Source organism: Molothrus ater, chromosome 5, assembly GCF_012460135.2.
Source record: "Molothrus ater isolate BHLD 08-10-18 breed brown headed cowbird chromosome 5, BPBGC_Mater_1.1, whole genome shotgun sequence".
Lineage (NCBI taxonomy): Eukaryota > Metazoa > Chordata > Aves > Passeriformes > Icteridae > Molothrus > Molothrus ater.
In genome coordinates, this window is record NC_050482.2 from 42,284,998 (window position 1) to 42,305,144 (window position 20,147).

Consider the following 20,147-nt stretch of genomic DNA (forward strand, 5'->3'; position numbering starts at 1 on the left):
TATTTTGCAATTGCATTCAGTAAACTACAAAAAAGTCTTTTTTGTAAATTAATGTGTAAATTAACATATTTATTTTCAATCTCTATAATGATACCATTGCAAAATATTTGTCTGTTCTAAAAATATAAGCTCTGGTTCTTTAAAAATGTTATCTGATCCATAATAAATTTTGTCCACTCTTTAATCTCACTTGACAATCAGGGATTCAGGCAGTTTCCATGCATCTTAAACTTGTCCTGGATGACAGCCAGTTTGTTTAGTTCCCAAGTACTGGGAAGTGAAGTTACCAAGAGACAGGTAATTATATATGAATGTTGCCTCTGGAACTCGTGTTAAAAGCGTCTGAATAAATATTTACTGATAATAATCCATCAGGTGGCATTCTAGTTCAGTAAAAGAGCCAGGAGATTTAAAGGACAGAAGTGTTTCAGCTGGAAGAAAGGATAAGAATTTAAAAACTTCTATATTTTGAAAGAAATCTTCCTATAAAATCAGAATCAGAGATTATCAGGATCTCCAGAGGTCCTGCACTTAGCAGTCTTTTTAGGACATGTGTACTGGCAAGAGATTTCCTTTTCCACTTCTTGTAAAATTCCATAGCAAACATCCAGGATTGATACTGAAATTTTTCATCTTTCTGTCTATAGAGTAATAAAGGCCAATAATTTCTTGTCCTGTAAAAAAAGCACTGGGATCCAAATACATGCACAATCAAAACAGAAATTAGCAGACAACCAGACTTCAGTTGACTCAACAAAGCCTCCCACAAACTTCAAAAAGGAAGTTGTCTTTTTTTTTTCCCTCCTGAGAACTTACGGAATTCTAGCATAGACCCAATGGCATTTTTAAGTAATTTAAAAGGGAAGGCAACATAAGATAAAATTATCTTTGCAGGGAGGAAAAGCTCCTCACACTATATGGAGGTGGATGATCTGTCATCCTCAGGGAATGAAAAGACAGTCTCTTGGATAAAATACTTAATTAAACATTTTTTTCTAAAGATCTATTTCAGAGGTCTTGCTTGTTTGCCAAATTCATACAAAAAAAAATTCCACTATATGAAATATTCTTTTGAATTATAATGAAAATATATACCAAGCAATCTTCTTTAATCTTAGACTTTTAAGCACCAGTAAAGTAAAGGAAATAAGACTTGTTATAGAAATTCTGTACTGGATCTTTAATTCTTACCATCTGCTACAAATTATATGTTGTTTGGGTTGGAAGAACTATTACACTGGCAAAATAAATTAAAATAAATAAAATCATGTAGAAAAGTGAAAACAGCTATTTTGATACTTGGCATACACCAGAACTCATGTACATAATGAAAATGTCCTCCTATATCATTCTTAGTATGAAGCAAAAAATCTTAAGTGGATTCTTAGTCTTTCATGCACAGAAACTTTGCTAGATAATAAACTGCATTATTAATCTGAAGAATTTTCAGTTCATGCTCAAGCCATGGAAAGCAAACATCAGGGAAAAAATACTTATACAAAATTAAATGGAATTTAGGCACTTTTTCTTTCTTTCTTTCTTTTGAATTCTTTTATACTTTTTTATATAAGCAGGGGATGATTTTCAAAATTTAAATCACAGAATTGTCAACTTGGTTTTAAACCAAAGACATTCTCAGAAAGACACTGTTCTGTTTCTCGACTCAGAATTTTTTTTATAACATCCCTGATAGGCTGTATAAGGATATATATTTATAAGGATATAAATCCAGAACTAATTTCTCTGACCTGCTTGATATGAGACCTCGTTACAAAAGGGTAATTGCTGAACACAGACTGAAACTAGATGCCAGTATAGTCGAGACTGTGTTTCAAGCTCCTACCTTAACTGTATTACATTTATATAATTACAAGCTTAGCTGTGATTAAAGAGCAGTTTGGAGGTCTTTGATATGCCAACACCAGTATAAGCTTTGACAGTGCTGATGGATGACAATTTTTCACATCAGTATTGTACTATATATTGAAAGACTTTTCATTGCCAGACTTTTTATAGTTGCTGTCTACATTAGTGGTCTACGAGAACACTCAGAATAAGCTGAGGAAATAGAGTTTGTGTTAATGATATGGTTTTTATCATAATAAAGATCATGGGATCCAGCCCCAGAAGCTTTCCTCAGTCCCTCTCTCATTGAGAAGGTCTCATGCCAAACATGTGCAAATGTGGTCCTCTGCAGTCCATTCAGAATGGCTTTGGCATCATCTGCTACTAAAGGCAAATGATATTAGTAACCTGAATTCCAACATACAGGGATAGGTCTAGACAGTCCTCCTTGACAGACATTCAGAAGACTGGTATTCTTGGAGCATAAATCTCTTCGGTAACTTTATCTGCCCCATACCACAGCAGGTATCAGTTTTCAAAGACACTGTGGGCTTCAGGTAACCCCTGGGATACATAGGGTCCAGATTACATTTTTTGTATCCCACTCCTTTGGTTAGATAGCTTATATTTTTAACAGAACTGGATAAAACGAAATAGAAAGAGTGGAGTGAAGAGGGATTGGAGGGATATTCACAGAATCATTCAGGTTGGAAAATACCTCTAAGATCAAGTCCAACTGTTAACTGAGCATTGCCACCACTAAATCATGTCACAAAGCATCACATCTATACATCTTTAAAATGCCTCCAGGCCTGATAACTCAACCACTTCCCTGGGCAGCCTGTGCCAGTGGTCGGCCATTATTTTGGTGAAGAAATTTTTCCTAATGTCTAATCTAAACTCTCCATGGCACAACTTGAGGCCATTTCCTCTTGTTCTGTTGCTCTACTTGGGAGAAGAGATCAATTCTCACCTGGCTACAAACTCCTTTCAGGTCACTGTAGAGAGCTGATCACTCTCCTGAGCTCCCTTTTCTCCAGGCAAAACAGCTGCCCAGCTCCCTCAGCTATTTCTCTTAAGACTTGTGCTCCAGAGCCTTCATCAGCTCTGCTGCCCTTCTCTGGACATGCTCCAGCACCTCAGTGTCTTCCTTGTAGTGAGGTGTTCAGAACTGAGCAGAGGATCTTAAGTGAATCTTGGGAAATTATCCCAGATCTTCTGTTCTGATGGTAAAAGCCTGGTACAGTCCAGTGTAAGTGACAGTGGTTTATATCAATGCATTCTCATGGAAACGCTGCTCCTTTGTTTGTGCATTCATTGTCCCATCTTTCTGGTGTGTTGTCTTCATGTACTTATAAAAATCAACCCTACTATTTGAGTCTTTGCTATGCATAATAAAAAATTCCATTTGACTTTCATTGCTTCATGACAAAAAAGCAACATAAACTCCCCCCAGATCTCATGGAAATAAACAAAATTTTCTCTCTTACCTCTTCTCAGATTACAAATTTTATTTATTTGCTTTCTACGGTATCTTAGACTCTCCTCTCCAGAAAGTGTAAATATAGGATTGCCCTAACTCTTACTAAGTATTGTTACAACTATCTCAATGGGTGCAGCATCCAACCAGGTGGTTGCTTCTGAAGTGAAGACAAACAAACCAACACTAAGTTATGCAACCTTTAAATGGGATCTCTCCTCATTAGTCAGAGCAGTTTCTCCCATTGATAAGTAACTGTTGACATAAAAAGTATACCCAATCTACTTTTCACAAAAGCTGGCTTCTTTGGATATATTCCAGACAGCAGCACCTGCATCAACTTAAAAAGGTTTGAAACAGGAAATAAAAAGTTTTCACTTTGATCCCCCAAAAGCCCCAGTTGAGAACTTTCCAAATTATGATGTAACATGTATGCTGGTGAGGAAAGTGATTTTGTATTTTGAAGAGTGTTGTGGTTTAACCCCAGAATGCAACTTAAGCACTATGCAGCTGCTCATTCACTCTTCCTCCCCAGTGGGATCTGGGAGAGAATTGAAGAATAAAATTGAGAAAACCCATAGGCTGAGATCAAGACAGTTTAAGGGGAGATAAAAAGAAGAAAATACTAATGGTAACAATAGTAACAAAATAATTAGAATATACAAAACTAGTAATGCACAATTCAAGCATTCCCCACCTGCTGACCTGCCAGTTCCCAAGCCGCAGTGGCCCTCAGCCAGCTTTCCCCCATGTACATGGTGAGCATGATGCCACATGCCATGGAATACCCCTCCGGCCAGTTTGGGTCACCTGCCCTGGCTGTGTCCCCTCTCAGATTCCTGTGCCCCTCCAGCCTTCTCACTGGCAGGGCATGAGAAGCTGAGAAGTCTTTGACTTAGGGCAAACTCTACTTAGCAACAACTAAAAACCTCAGCATGTCATCAACACTATTCTCACACTAAATCCAAAACACAATGCTATATCAGTTATTAGGAAGAAAATTACCTCCATCCCTGCTCAAACCAGGACAAAGAGATTTAAAAAATAAAACAACCAACCAATCAGATAGTTTGCCAGGCCCGTGGTGAAAGTTTTCAACACCAGCTACAACACTGATGAAAGAAGGTCATTCTTATCTACAGCTGTATTAAATCTTGGATCTCTTGGGAAATAAATAACAGATATTTTAGGTTTCCTCCTATCATCAGTAGTGATACCTAACATTTTAAACATAAGTAATAAAAACTGTTATTTATTCTTTCAGAATTCAAAAGATGCTTTTATAAGCATTATTTTAAACCTAAATTATTACCTTGGGGCATGTATAAAGGATGAAAAGTATTTTGAACATATTGATCTCCTGTAGCATGAGGGAGTGCCATTACACAACTCAGCTGCAGAAATGGGGCAAGGTTATGGTCTTCCATAGTGAAGCCTGCGTTTCTGCTCCTTCTCACTATTTTTCATCACAAAATTTACTTTATACCACATAATGTCTATTAATGATAAGCCATTCATGATTTAGAAACATGACTTTACAGATTAAATGCTATGTTTTACAAGCACCTTGTACACTGTGCCATAAGAAGATGAATGAGGAAAATTCAATAAAACAGTGTCTTGTTTGCCAGAAACAGTTTGAGATTTAAATAAAATACATAATCCTTTCCACATTATGTTTTGACTGTTTCGAACAAAATGTTGTTAGGCAATCAAGTCAGCTTCTGGTCCCATAAACAGCCCCTACGGACACTTTAGCAACTATCCATAGTTAATTTTTACAAAAACTGCCAAAGGTTTTGGTAAGATACTTTGGTAGGGGAAAAGATTAAAAGTATTTACAGGCAAGCCGCTTAAGAGTCAGCATACTAAAAAACCAAAAAAGTGAAAAATGAAACCTGCATCTCCTGTCCTTGGTTTTAAGTTTTCATCTTCCTTCATCAAGAGATATAAGAAAACCCCTGAGGACTCTCAACATGTTGAACATCTTTGTCCCAACAAAAATTCTGTTCTTTGTACAGAGCATTTCTTGGTACAGTAGTTACCTGACCATTAGCTTTAAGGTAATGATCTGTAAAAGGATACATTACATTTACATTGTTATTAGAATATAAGTGCATTAATAATGGATCTATGTTTTTTTGTGAAAAGAATATTTATCCAAAGCAATAGACCAATGTATGAGATTATTCTCAAATGCCTTGAAGCCTGTGAGACTGCAGACAAATCAGGTAAGAGACACATCAAATTAGAAACTAATCTTCAAAACATTTAAGTATGCTTGCAAGACAACGTAAGCACTAGGCAGCCAATAAGCCATTTACCTCAGCAAGCTGGAATTACAAACACATTATGCCTTGCCTTAAAGTAATTACATTAGTATATTAGTAAGAAAAACCAACAATATTTTTTTCAGGTTTTTGATCTAAACCAAAAGCATTTTCGTATGCCAAAAATATTGGCATATGAAAAAAGTTGTTATTATTATTCTAACTGCATATTTTTACAGTAGAAAACAAGCGTAAATTCCTTTTTCAAGATGCACTAAAATGCATCATGCCATTGTTAATTCTATAAATTTTGTCTGAAATTATTTCCTGGGGCATATGTTGCTGGGTTTTTTTAAGAAAGCAAATTGTCAGAATGGCCATTTTAAGAATTTCAACTCATGTGTAACATTTTCCAGGAAAATGTAAGTTTAAGGTAGCAAAAATGGGGTGAGACTGATCAAAATGCTTCCTTTAACACAAAAATCCAGCAACTGCATTACTGCGTCAGAAACTCAAGCATATTTTTAATTCCTATACACCTCTAAAAGTGGGCACACTTTTAAGTGTTTTTTCCTGCTAACACAGAAGTGCTGTACAAGAGTATCTTTCAGGGATGGTGCATGGAAACTCCACTGGTTTTCAATGGCTAGAGCTGTGCAACAAGTTTAAAATTTTGACTTCTCACCATTGATAGTCACATGGTAAAAGAACAATCTTTCAGTATAAACATCTCAGCTGTCATTACTTTCCCATGTAGTTGAAGTTCAGCTACAATATATCTTAAAAGTGTTTTCCTTTCCTCCAAGCTAAAGGCTGAATTGTTACAGATGGTAGTTTTGGCAGATGGTTGTATATGAAACTGAGTTTATAATTAGGCCAAACCTGACTTGTACAATTAAGGCAATGAAGATTTGAAAAATAAGAAGTGTCAGATCAGTACATGATTAGTCTGGTGCCCACGGAAAACTGAAGAAACCTGATAATTCAGATTTACAGAATGCATTGCCTATATAAAAATTTCTCCTGAATTGCATGAATTAGAAGATAAGAAACATTTCATGCACAGAGTGTAAACTGAAATAACCATGGCTTTTTACTTACTTAAGTGTATAATCCCTTTTTTTCAGTCGAGGCTAATGAGATGGTCTGAAGCCATCTAACAGCTCCCTGCTGCTGAGAGAGGGCTCCTTCTCTGCAGCTTCCCTCCCTCTGACATTCACCCGACCCCTAAGCAAGCCAGTAAATTCAAAGTCAGTGACTAGCCAATTCAGCTGAGAGACAAAAAGTAATCCCTGAGGAATGAGTGGAGGAGGAGATGAGATGTGCAAGGATGAGAAGACTAGGGCTACCCCTTTCTGGATGTGACCTCTTGGGCTTGTTCTAACATATATCAAGCTGCATTTCAAGCCGTATTATATCTAGTGTCCAAAACCTTTCCAGAGTGGTAATTTGGTGTTAAGGCAGCATTGCCAGTTTTAGCCTCTTCTGTTAAATATTTATTTATTCTTATACGAAGAAAGGATCAGTAACGTCCAGCAATCATTCTCTCTACTACTTTCTGCATATCATTCAGTAGTTTCTTGCAATCAACTTTCAGTCTCTCACCATATGCAAATTGCTCCCTTATAATGCTTTTGCCTATTTTAAGATCCCTATTTCTGTTATGCTCTTTTTTTCAATGGGAAAAACTAGAACTTTTTTTGGGATGGCTGATGAACACTATCATAAAAGCACTCCACTTTCAAATTTCTCTTTCTGCTCCTACTGCATCCCAACATGCTGTCTGATTTGTTCTACTGTGGGCACAATATAGGGATTTTTCATTAATTTTCCTGACCAAGCATTGCTACAAGAACATAAATAAGAGCTTGTAAGTAGCTTTCAGAAGTAATTGAAATGGCCTTTATTAATTCAGTTACAATTAGTTCAAAACATTCCTTCCAAAATGCATCCCCCTTGCTCTTCAACACAACAAACTCCACTTGCCATCACACCATCTGTTCTCCCATCTCCTCTAAACCTTTACAAAGTTCCTCAGAATCTCTTTTAGTTTCAATTAACCTGAGTAATTTATGTAGCTTGCATATGTTGTCATGAATCTGTGAACCCTATTACAAGATTGAACTATATGAGGTTACTGACAATTAGAGAACATTACCTTTTAGGTTATCGCCATGTTACAAATTAATGACTTGTTCCTACACTTTGCTTTCTGTCCTAATTAATTTTTTTCCCCTTAAACTGTTAAGATAAAAGAGATACACTGTGGGGCTACATAAGTTTTTTATTAGGCCTTTATGTTTTAAGAATCTAAATAAGTAATTTCCATTCTTTCCCCTTGTTCATCCATTTTGAAACACAAATATATTTCATGCATTGAATGCATTTCTTTTACAGGAACTGGGCTTTTCTATTCCTTTCATTGAACGCTATTAATACAGAGTTCCCATCTGCCTTCTACCAAGCAAATTAAATACAGCAAGATCTGCTAGCAATGCAACAATAGAGGCAAGCTGGTAAGAAAAATTCTTTTTAACTCTGGACATATTCATTAATTCTAAAGACAAGAATTAAGATTTAATGTGTTAAGAGGTACTATATATTTAAGAAAATTAAAAACCACTATGTTCACCTATATCTATGAAGTTATAATCACCTTGTCTTTACCTTAAAATTAACCCAACTTACAATTTATATCCTGCCCTTATCTTTACATCTGTTCACACAACTATATTTTTAATATCCTGGTGGTTTGTGGGTGGGTTTAGAGGGGTTTTTTTTGTTTGTTTGTTGTTTTTTTCTTGTTGCCTTGTTTGTTTTTGGTTTTGATTGGGATTTGTATAGACTAACAACAACAAACTCCATCAAAGTGTTTCTGGTATTCCAGTGTTTCCCCACAATTCTGCTATATGTCCAGGAAGAACAAGCACATTACTACGATATATACCAAGATGCAAGTGCTCTCAGCTTACAATTAAGAGACACAGGATAAATCCCAGCTAACTTCATCATCACAGAGTTGTGACTACAGAATTAATATGAATGTCATTTACATGGTATCTTGATGTTTTTGTTTGAGTTATGCTAACTAGAGAGAACTGTAAATACCTAATCTTAAACCTGAAGCTCTACTTGTGGCTTTCCTTACAAAAAACCCACAGAAATTGTGGGGTAAGCATTCCAAAAAGAAGTTAAATCATTCAGCTTACACTATGGAAATACACACATAACTGGACAGAAAAAAAAATCTGAGAAAAAAAGCTCCCTAAGTCTGTACAATTTTGAAGAAATATAAATGCCCATGAAACATGACTTTTACACCAGTAACAAAGTATTATCAATTTAGTTAAATAACTGAGATTAAATATTAGCTATTCTCACAGCATCTGCAACAATACAACAAAACACAATACTTTGAAAAAACAGCTATTTTAAATTTACTTTTACTGATAACTTTCACAGGGGTTACTCATTAAAAAATGGAATTGTAAATCACATATAGTATGATACAGAGCTTTACATTTGGTCAAAAGTATTCATGTGAATTAGAAAGAATGGCAACTGTCAGTAGTGAAATTATTCTGGTACAGGTTCAATAGAACCTTTGTTACAGATGTGCTGATAGAAAACTCATACAAATATTGACACAATATAATATGGTTTCTTGGATTATTTTTACACCTAGTTCTCAAATGCTTCCTAGGATCATTCTTATTAAAGAAGACCCATAATTTGCCTAGCCTATTATGAAATTTCTTTGGCTTCCATAATTAATCTCACAGAAAATATAACCCATTTTTGAGAAGATTAGTGTAAATATCCTCAGAGCATTTACTTTTCAATGTCTGTACTCTAAAGTTCCAGTGACTAGTTATGCATTTTCATAATTGATACAATTTTTAGCAAGTTTACTTGAGTGACACTATCAATTTTTACAGGAGAAAAAATCTTCCCAATTTTACAGGAATTGCACTATTTACTTTGAAATAAGTAATTGAATATGTATGTTAAGAAGACGGCTCCTTCATAGTGAATAAATCCAAAAAGAACATAATCGTTTGACAAATAGCACTTTGAACAGGTACTAATTCAACAGTAACTGAAATAGTATTCTTGGATGGAATTGACTTGTTTCAATAGAAATGAACCAGATTTTAGTAGGCTAAAAGCAGATTAACTTCACATATGTCTCAGGCCATTTGCAAATGTCAACAACATTCTGTTACAGTGGGAAATGACCAACAGTACTGTAGAGAATCTGACCATTACTGGCAAATGTTTAGTTGATCTCTAAAACCTGCATGTGAGAAGAGATTTATTTTTTTTAATGCACTGAATGAGAAGACAGAAGTTCACTTCAATTATTTAAAGAACTTATTAGACCAGAACTTTTTTAAAGTAAAATGAAAGCACCAGATCAGGTATTTCTCGCTTGGTTAGGTAACAGAGCTGAGACACACAGGGGAAGGCAATACCAAATACTTCTAAAAGGATTTCATTTGGTCTCAATAAGTATCTGACCATTAAAAGAAAATAAACAAACAAACAAACAAAAGCAAGAATTTCTTAATGTATTAAGAAAATTACTGACTTTACAGAGAAAAAAAGTATTGTCACTTCTAGAAATGGCAGAGCAGTATTTCAGAGGACTCTTCCTAACTGTAATAATAGCTTGCAAGCATTGTAAAACAAAAAAAACAATATATTCCACAGAACAATGGATCCATTCTAATCCTGTCCAAAGAGACACTTTGTTTCCACAGATGATACAAAATACAGTGACAACAGGTTATTCAGAGGACTAATATTTGAAGTGGGCCCCAAAAGGTAATGGGAAATAAAAATGCCAGAAAAAATATAGATAACATACACTGGAGATGAAGCTTAAGGTGTATGTGAGCAAACAAGATGCTGATAGACACACCTTCAGTACTGTGGATACTGGAAGTGCAGAAGTTCTGTTGGCAGAGGTGAGGACACCAACTTAAACACAGCAGATGGTGGGAAAGCTGCACAAAGAAATGAAGGTATTTTCTGTCTTGAGGGGAAGAGGTGATAAACTTGCTGACATTTTCAGATGTGGCCTTAAGCTATGAGGATAAGAAAAAGAAATCCAGAAGAAAATGGATGGAGTACTATAACACCATCCGACTTGAGATTGGAGTCAATTTTTAAAAATAGCAAGTTTTTCATTAATTTTAGTAGCCTGAAACACTGGCTAGTATCGCACTATTAATGGAACAAACACTGAAGAAATACATCTAAACAGTTTGGAACATACTACAATTATGGCCAGAATTTTTAGAGAGTGCATAGCAAACCTAGGGCACATTCTTTGTCAGGGATTATAAAACAGAAGATCAAAGCACCTTCAGTGACAGTAATTAAATTTACAGTTTATAAGAAAAATTTGCATTTCCTAGAAAATAAAGCAACATCCATCAGAATCATTTAAACTGGTGTCAAATACAGCACTGGTAGTTTTTGCTGTTAGAACAGAAATGCAATGCACACATTGCTGAAGCACAGTAACTTGAAAAAGACACCAATTATGAATACTGGAGATACATTTTTTCCCTCCTTTTTAAAATAACCACCAAAAAGCTCTGTTTATTAAGGAACATGTTTTTTAATCCAAACGAAAGAGGGTGCCAAGCACTGTTATACAAGCTTCCTAAATTCATTTGGCTGACTAATGCTCCTATTCCTGCATGCTTCAAAGTAGTAAAAGAAAAACAAATCTCAGGAAGAACTGACATTCAGATCTGTATCAGCTTAAAGACATAATGCATAATATTATCTGCTTGCTATTTAATGCAAAAGACAAATTTTGCTGAGTTCACTTAATAATGAGTAAATGAAGGGTGGAAATTAGAGGGCTGGAACTTAGGACTTTTTTACAACAGACTATTAGCGCATTTAAATTTCAACCTCCCTAAATTTCTAAGCACTTCTTTTCATTTAGTGAATTATTTTGCATATATACAGCATATTATTAATTTAAATTTATCATGCCTGACTCCTTAATGTCTTACTTCAGTTAGACCACAAAAGCCAGCACCTTGGTATCATACTCCCATTTTATAGAATTATGAAATCTCTCTAAAGAGACAGGAATTTTTTTGGACCAACATGAAATGGTGGAAGAAACTTTCCTACACAATTTAAACCCTCCACATTACAGACACTTTATAATATCAAATATTATATAGTATTTTATATCAGTATTGTACACTAATATAATATTTAAAGTTTAAATATATTATATTAATTTCTTTTAAATGAAATTTTTATATCAGTGTATTACACCACATTTTCAGAATGTGTTATATACACATCATCAAGTTCATTCTTTTGTCCTGGAACAAGTCTTACAAAAAGAGCTGCTGTATGCTTTGCACAGAGTTCATTTTGTGTTCTAAACAGAGACAGATTGCCAGGACATGCACAACTTGGTTTTACAGTCTGACTTATACTGCCAGAATAACTTTTTTCCAAAAGTAATTAAGAGATCATGTGTTACTAAACAGACCAAAGAATCTATCCAGTAATGATGCATCATGCTGCAAACATAAAAGGAAGACATACCTTGGTCTGCTGCTACAAAGCAAGCATAAGCTCATGAGAAAAGTTACAAAACAGTGTAATTCATTTAGGAGGAAAGACACTGGAAGGTCATCACTACAAGTCATCCTGACTACATCAAGTACAGAGATTCCAGCCATAGCAAATGCAGAATTTAGGTCCACAGGAAATACACTGCATACTCTTCACATATCTCTAAAGCTGTATTTAGGGTGCTTCTAAAAACTTCTCAAAGTATATCTAAAGAATAGATGACAGAGCTAATTGGACTAAATTTATTCTTGGCTTTAATTGTCAGTAAACTGATGTTCCTGGAGGTCATGGCAGCAGAACAAATGAAAGGCAGAAGGCCTGCTAAATAAGACACTGGATAAGGGTTTATTGTTACTAAGACATTTAAGGTGACTGAAGCCAGGTTCAGTCACGTGGGATTGGCCAAGCTACAAGAACAGATATGACAGACAGACTGGTATTTTCAGACTCTGACTTGAAAATGCTTAAATCTTTCTGAATGGAGGTTCAGAGGGTGGCATGATTCACAATCTGTGAATTAGGAGTTGCGGTCTGAAATACAGTCTCCCCCACATTCTTAGCTCATATGTAAGCCACCCTCAAGATTGAACAAATAAACCTTCAACAGAACAGCTTCAACAAGATAAACTAGATAGTCAGAAGCTTCCCAGAGACTTAGGATGCTACCCAAGAAAATATGTGAACGTGTGTCTCTCTCACTCTAGTGCGTATGCTCACGTAAATTTTTCTAGATTAGCTTTTCAGTCTGGATTGAATCAAAGTTGTTCACAAACTCAGAGTTAATTGCTGTAGACCATTCATGCTTCCTTTTGTGACAGCCCAGACTAAACCTGCATACTTTGCAGAGCATCAGTCTAATCTGAAGAGTGTAGCCCACTGCCTGGCCCAGCTCCAAGGCTGCCAGGACACAACACCTCTCTCTGACTTCCCAGCTCTGCTGCCTAAAACCAGTGAGAAGCCAGTGAAGGTAGAAGAGGACTGAAATACCTAACTGGACTCCTAGAAGTTCTTCACTGGGACATTAACAAGTACATGTGAATGACTGTCATACAGGTGGGAGAAAGGGTGGCTCTTGTGGCTTGGGCTAAATATGGTCTTGAGGGTCCTAAACTCAATTTTCTCCATTGAGTAGGTTTTGCAGCAAAAGTGAAGAAAAAGAAAAATAACCAAGTGTTCTTTAGCAGCAATGAAAGTTTAGGGCTGGGAGGTAAGTGAAAGGTGACCTTTCAGAAGACCTGCTTGAGAGATCCTTCCAGGAGCACTGATCACCGTGAAGCAGCAGTTGGCAATTGGCCCTGCAATAGAGGAGCCTGCACTCAGTCCCCCAAGCCTGCACCACATGGTCTCACTTTACTGTTGCTTCAAGTGGTGATGAAATAGCTCGAAAATCAGCATTTACCTCCCCACTTTGCAAAACAGTGTGCTCCACAGTATGGCTTCACAGCAGTGAGAACCATAAGTGAATTCTTCAGGCAATACCTGCAGTGGTATCTTGCTGATGCTAGACCTGATGCTATTTTCACCTTGCACAAAAAATTAGCTCTGCTCCACACAACAACAATAATGGAAAAAACACATATAGAGCAGAAAATTCCTAATGAGATTTTAAATCATTACTGTATTCATCTACCTTGTATAATTTGAACCTCGTTTAAACAGAAACAGCAACCAATCATTCACCCAGAGGTTATTAGATAAGTGTAGGAAATCAGATGACAATTATCTTCTACACTAATATGATCCAAAGTGTTCATAAATCTGACCTCCAAAACTGGCTTTTATTCAGACATACAGTAGAATTAATGTCTTCATTATCATACTATCAATGACGTCTGATACTGCACATGCTACCAGCTTAAATAAAATAAAATACTTAACACCATTTTTGTTTTCTCATACTTTCATTCACATACTAATAGATGTCTGATACTATTTACATTTGTCAATTAGTAAAACCATCCAGCAAAGAAGTCTGTGTTTCCTGTGCCCCCTGCAGCCAGTTATTTCAGCATCGGTAATATTTACGACAAGTCAGTTTTGCAGGTTTACATATGACTTGGTTGGCAATACAAACATGGGCCAAACAACACAACTAAAAGAGAAGCGCTACCCCTTGCCACTCACCTTACATTCATCCATCTCCTTTACCCACAAACACATGGAGAAAAACACAACCAACAAAAAACAAGTGGTTTTACAGTGTGTTTAAAAGGTTGACTAATCTCAGGTTTGGCACACCAAAGACCAGGGCGAGAACAAACACTTTCGTTTTCATGTCAGCTCCCACAACACTCAAATGGAATTGTGTAAGGAGATTTTTCCCTCCTTTGCTTCTAATAAATGGGTGTTGTGTTTACATGCTGCATACTGAGCATTGCCCATCCGAAGCCAAGGGCTGCATCTTGCCAACTCTTAACTTTCGTACAATATGGTGATTACATGAGCCAGCATACCATTAAATCACATAACAAAACTTGGAGAATAGCACTGTCAGCTTGCAGAGCCGTACCTGAAGGACTGACATGCAGTGCATAAAGGGAAAAAACAGATCTCAGTGCAATGGCAAAACTGGGTCAGGAGAAGACTGGGTTACTGGCCTCACTTTAAACGACAAAGCCACGTGCTAAATAGTTCACAGAGATAAAAACTTGCAGGCGCATAATAAAAGCAAAGAAATCAATAAAAATATCACTAAACAGTCCTTAGAAAATGCTCCCCCACCTCTAAATCTTTCAAGGTCATCTGTTGTTTATTCTCCATACCACTCTTTATTCCAGGATGTTCTTTCCAGCTGCAGTACTTACAAACTGGCTTCCCGTGAGCAGAGTCAAAACCAGGGGAACAGAGACCTTAGTCCATTGCCTAATATGAATAGCACAGCATCTTTCTGGCTACAGCAAATTCTCTTTTTCTATTTAATGAGCAGCAGATCTATACCTGCCATGAGCTCCAAATATCTTCCAGTTCCTAGTGTTCATTTTTTTGCAGAATGTGCAAGAAAGACTGATGATCAGAAGTCACTATTTCACCTAAAATCAAGCTCACACCAAGGTATCAGGTATCTGATTTGCATCTCTGATTTAGTCTGCTGATAGGAGAGTAGAAGTGCCAATTTAGGTACTAATTCTTTTTCCAGGTACCGATCCACAATAATTTCTACAGAGGCTTCCACTTTAGTGACCGAAACATACAGATAGGACAACCTAAGATGGTAATTTAACTGCCAACAATAATGCACACGATCAGAGGTAGAAAGCTCTGCTGAAATCAAAGACACTTTCAATACTGAGGTTTCTAAGAGGATGTGCATCTAACTTACTGCAGGAGATCAAGTGCCTGAACCATGTATCTGTGATACCTTATCAGCCTTCAGAGCTACCCTACAGGTGACCCCTCTTTGCAACATATTTCTTAGTAACTTAATCCTATTTAGGTTGTCTTCAAATCACACAAAGAGCAAGCAAATCAGAAAACTGCTACATGTTTTTGCAAGATCATATCACACTGGCATCACTAACCCTGTTCTATTCAAATTGTAAAAGGCTGTCCAGACATCAGTGATATTTTATTTGTTGTCATATTAGCATGCAAAAGGACATAAACTCACTTCTGATAATAGTTTTAATTACTAAGTAGTTAAGCCTACAAATCCTCTCATCCAAGTAATCCTTCAATAAGATTAATTCATGGAAATAGCCTCATTGAAAAAGGATTTGTATGACTGAACCCTAAATGCTTAATCACTTCTTTAAGGAAATCATGACTTACAAAGAAAAATCCAGGTGTTGGTATGTTTAAAACAGGGGGGGTTATGTGTCCATCAAAGCACGGAGTTTCATAAACATCACTTCTAGGACTGACACTGTTGGGGAATGTGCTCCTGCAGTTCCTGTGGTTTCTCAGGTTAAGATTGATTTAAATAAACAGACCAACTTGCTCACATTGAGTCTAGCACTCAACAGGACTCTTTTTTCAGCACTTCCGTTGTACTGACGTATGACTCAGCTACTCCTTCAGCTGCACTACTTATATATTATCACTGTGCAACATCATCTCAAAGATCAAAATCCCTGATTTATCTTAAACAATATCCGGGCATAACCAAGTGTTTGCAAGGCTCAGCGAGTGTGTGGTTCTTGCTTTCTGTACTATGTCTATTGCAGAATATTTTATTGTAAGAAATATTAACCTTTTTCCCAGTTTTCTGATCTTGTTCTTTCCATTACGACAGTTACCAGTCTAGACAATGACTGAAGTAGCCATAGAGAGCATATAGATTAAGATTTACTTTGTAATGTGTCGAGTGCCCTCATGTGCTTAAGTTCTCTTCCTTGTACCCATTTCACTTGCTCGCTCTCTTTGCGCAGGGCCTTCATGGTATAAATGGTAAGTCTTCTTGAAGTATGTCCTGCTCTGATCCCCTTGGAATGATTAATGGTTTGGTATCACATTTGTTTGCTACTCCTTAAAATACAGGAAACAACCCTTTGGAGAACTAGGAGTCTGTCAGTGCCTCCAAAAAGCAGAAAGCATAACTGCTTGAAGGCTGACAGATGCTTCACCACCATGACAAGAAGCTGTTCCACAGGCTACAGCTTGTGAGCCCCTGAGTCAAGCCATATGGTCCTGAATGCCAAGACTGCCTGTCTTTCCCAGTTTACTGGGAGAGATGGATTGTTCCTGCTTTGCTCTGAATTTGCAAAAGTAGTCTGTTGATTTTTATAAGTTTACAGTTCAAATGTAATAAAATGCTTCACTGCTTCCACTCATAAATCTTCATTCGTAAACACAAACATGGCTCTCAGACTTTAAGAGACCCTTCACAATTAATAATCTATTCAGTGCATTTAAAGAATTGTGTACACAGGGTCTCAAACATCTTTGTTCAAGGCATCTATAGTAATCTAATGTGAATAACAGCAATGGATACACATTGCTAAAATTCAGAGCTGATAACTTAAGATAAAACCCCAGTGTACTTCAGAATCACAAAAATTAAGTCTCCAAGTTTTAAGTTCTTAAACATGGGTACATTCTCCAGTGCTTCAGTCAGGTGAGATTTAAATATTTCAGAATGTGAGTATTTCTAATTCCTCTCATCTCTTGAAAAATTATTTAACTACCCAAAATGCTTTGGTAAGATCTTTTTTTAAAATATGTTTTATGTCTTTTCCAGTGACTTCTGAAGTGTCTTCACTGGTGTGTAGGTGACCCAGCAATTGCCAAGAAACAGACGAAGGCAAAAAGTATCTCGCTTCTAACGCAGCAATGTAGGAGGTAGGAAAAGCCCCCAGCGAAGAGACAGCGGTGTGCGTGTTCACGCATTGTTCTCTCCCGGAGCAGTCCTGGCTCTCGCTGGGGTCTGCCCGGATTGAGGCTATCGGCACCTTGCGAAGTCCAGCCTTTAACTTTCTCCCGTTAGAGTTTCCTTGAGCCACTTCTTGTTACAATTTTCCACTCATGTCTGTCCCTTGCTTCCTTCTAAAAAACGCACAGCATAGTGACTGAAATCTCTACAGAACCTGCAGAGATAATGGCAAGGGCCCCCGCAGCGGCACTGAGCGGCACTTCCCGGAGGGATGCGGGTGGACGAAGGGCGAAATGCCGGGGTTCCCACAGCACCCGCCCGGCGCCGCACGCTGGAGCGGCGTGCGGGGCGACACCGGGAACCGCAGCCACTGCACTGCTGCCCCCGATTATTTCATGTTCTCGCACTCGTCAGGGAAACACAGACAACTGATTTACTATGGCAATTTTTCCCAGTGCCTTCCGAGATCTCCCAAGGCTCGGCCGCTAGTCCGGCTGTTTGCTGCAACTTTTCCACGGGCTGCGGAACGCCGAGGGCAAGAACGGGCGGTATTTTTTTTCTCTCCCCCTCACCTCGCTCGCCCAACCCGTTCCCCGGCGGCAGCGGCTCCCATCCCCCGGCGGGTCCCCCCCTCCCCGCCTCTCGGACAGCCTGGGAGCCGCCGCCCCCGCGGACGCGCACTGCCCGCCCGGCGGCTGCCCCGGCCCGCCGCCCCCTCCGCGCCCGCCGCCCCAGCCCCGGTCCCGGCCCCGCTCCGCCGGGAGCCGCGGGGCAGCCCCGCCCGCGGGCAGGTGGGTACCCCCGCCGCCGCCGAGCCGCACTCACTTGTGCCTTCTTCATAAGGAACGGCAGCGCTGCAGTCCAGCCCAGCCGGCCGTGTGCAAACTCCCTTCAGCGGAACTGTAGCTCCAGCATAATGCAGCAGCCGATAGTCCACGCATTGGGGTTGCCCACGGCGAGCCCCGCGCTGCCTCCGCCCGTCCCGCCGCTGCTCCGCGCGCCCCGCTGCGCCCCCTCCCCACGGCCTGAGCGTCCGCGCTCACTGAAGCCACCGCCGGCCCCCGGCCAGGTCTTTTATATCTCCGATCTGCCTCCAACCGCGGCGGCGGCGGCAGCCCAGGCAGGACACGCCTTTCCCCTCCCTCCCGCCCTCCCGGAGGACCGGGAGCCCAGGCAGACCCTGCGGGGCGGGGGAAACCCGAGTTAACTCGGGGCAAGTTGGAGGCAGGAACAAGCCGAGCCTGCCCCTCGCCAGCGCCGGAGGGGAGCGGGGCCGCGGGCGGGCGGGGATGCGGAGGGGGTGTGGGCATGCGGGGCGGGGGGCGCTGGCTACCGGCCCCGGGGCTGGGTGCAGAGGGCTCCTCCCGGCCGGTGCCGGGGCGTCCGCGGTGCCCGGACAGGCGATCCCAGCCGACCGCGGGAAGCGGGGCGGGGGTCGCCGGCCCTGCCCGAGTGGGCTCTGGCAGCGTGCAGGGAAGCCGCACGCCGCCGCGGCACTTGAGGTCAGCCGGGCTGCGGGCGCCGAGCCCAGTCCTTGGGTTGGGTCCCCCCACCCTCGCTGGGGAAAAGGGGGGTGCCCCCGGCTGAACCCGCCGCCGGGCGCCGGCTCGGCCCGCGGCGGGGAGGGCAGCGGGCTCGGAGGCTGGCGGGGCTCCCAGCCGGTGCCCGGTGCTCCCAGCGGAGCAGCCGCTGCTGCGGCGCGCACGGCCGAGGTGGCAGCCCTGGGCTTGTCATTGCCATTCCGGGGCTGCTTTCCCATACTCGGTGAATGCAGGTTAAGCACTGGGATAAGCATTTCAGCTGGAGCTTAGAAACTCCTGTAACCTGCTCCAGACACAGAAAAAATTGTTGAGCAGTGCCTCCTAACGCTTCTTCAAAGGTGATCCTGCGGGTCTTTTTTACATGCTGTTACAATTTGCATCGTCCCGTGTAAATAATGCATTAGTGTTGGGTGTGGAAAAGCGACTTGACTGACTGCTTGGAGTCTTCTGGCCAATCCATCACAGCAGTAGCCACAGAATTTTAGTCCTCTTTAGAGAACGCAGCTCCCAAGGTTAATACGAATTAAATTTTGGGTGTGAATTAAATGGAATGCAGAGCAGTTTATGGAACTAGTATCTCCTGAAACAGCCATACCAGGTGGAAATTTAAAGAACATTAAAGTGAAGGAAGAATAGTCTGACCCAGTCCATGGTCATTTCCTAAAGGAGATTAGGCATGATCAGAGTGTACAATAAGAGATTTCATTAGAAAGTCAGTCTAATATTTGCCTGGAATTAATGATAAGTTTTTGTAAAGTCTTGATTTCTGCCAAAGTAAAGGTGAGCTGTTCAGGTACAGAAAGGTTTTGAACTCATCCCCAACTTTGCTATGTATTTGGATAAACATCTAATATAATTTTGCAGATAAAAATCTAATATCATTTTGCTTCTGCATCAAATCCAGGAAAATGGGTCAATAATTTTCTTTTACAGCATGACAATACTGATGGATTCATTCCCTTTTTGTCAGTTTTTTTTGCATTTCATGATTGTTACTGAGCTGAATTTGTCAGACTTTTATATGCATATAGAAATAGTCTCTTCCTTTAAAGCAATAGGTAAGCAGTGAAAGGGAGGAAGCCTGT

At 39.6% G+C, this 20,147-nt stretch overlaps 1 protein-coding gene across 1 annotated transcript in view; it reads right to left on the bottom strand.

The window, feature by feature from the left end:
* Positions 1-18,674, bottom strand: part of KITLG (KIT ligand) — a 56,286-nt gene extending 37,612 nt beyond the window's left edge. The window contains exon 1 of the mRNA XM_036401290.2: positions 18,347-18,674. Within this exon, the coding sequence (XP_036257183.1) occupies positions 18,347-18,361 (15 nt within the window). The 5' untranslated portion in view covers positions 18,362-18,674. The remainder of the gene's footprint in view (positions 1-18,346) is intronic.
* Between the last annotated feature and the right edge of the window lie 1,473 nt (positions 18,675-20,147).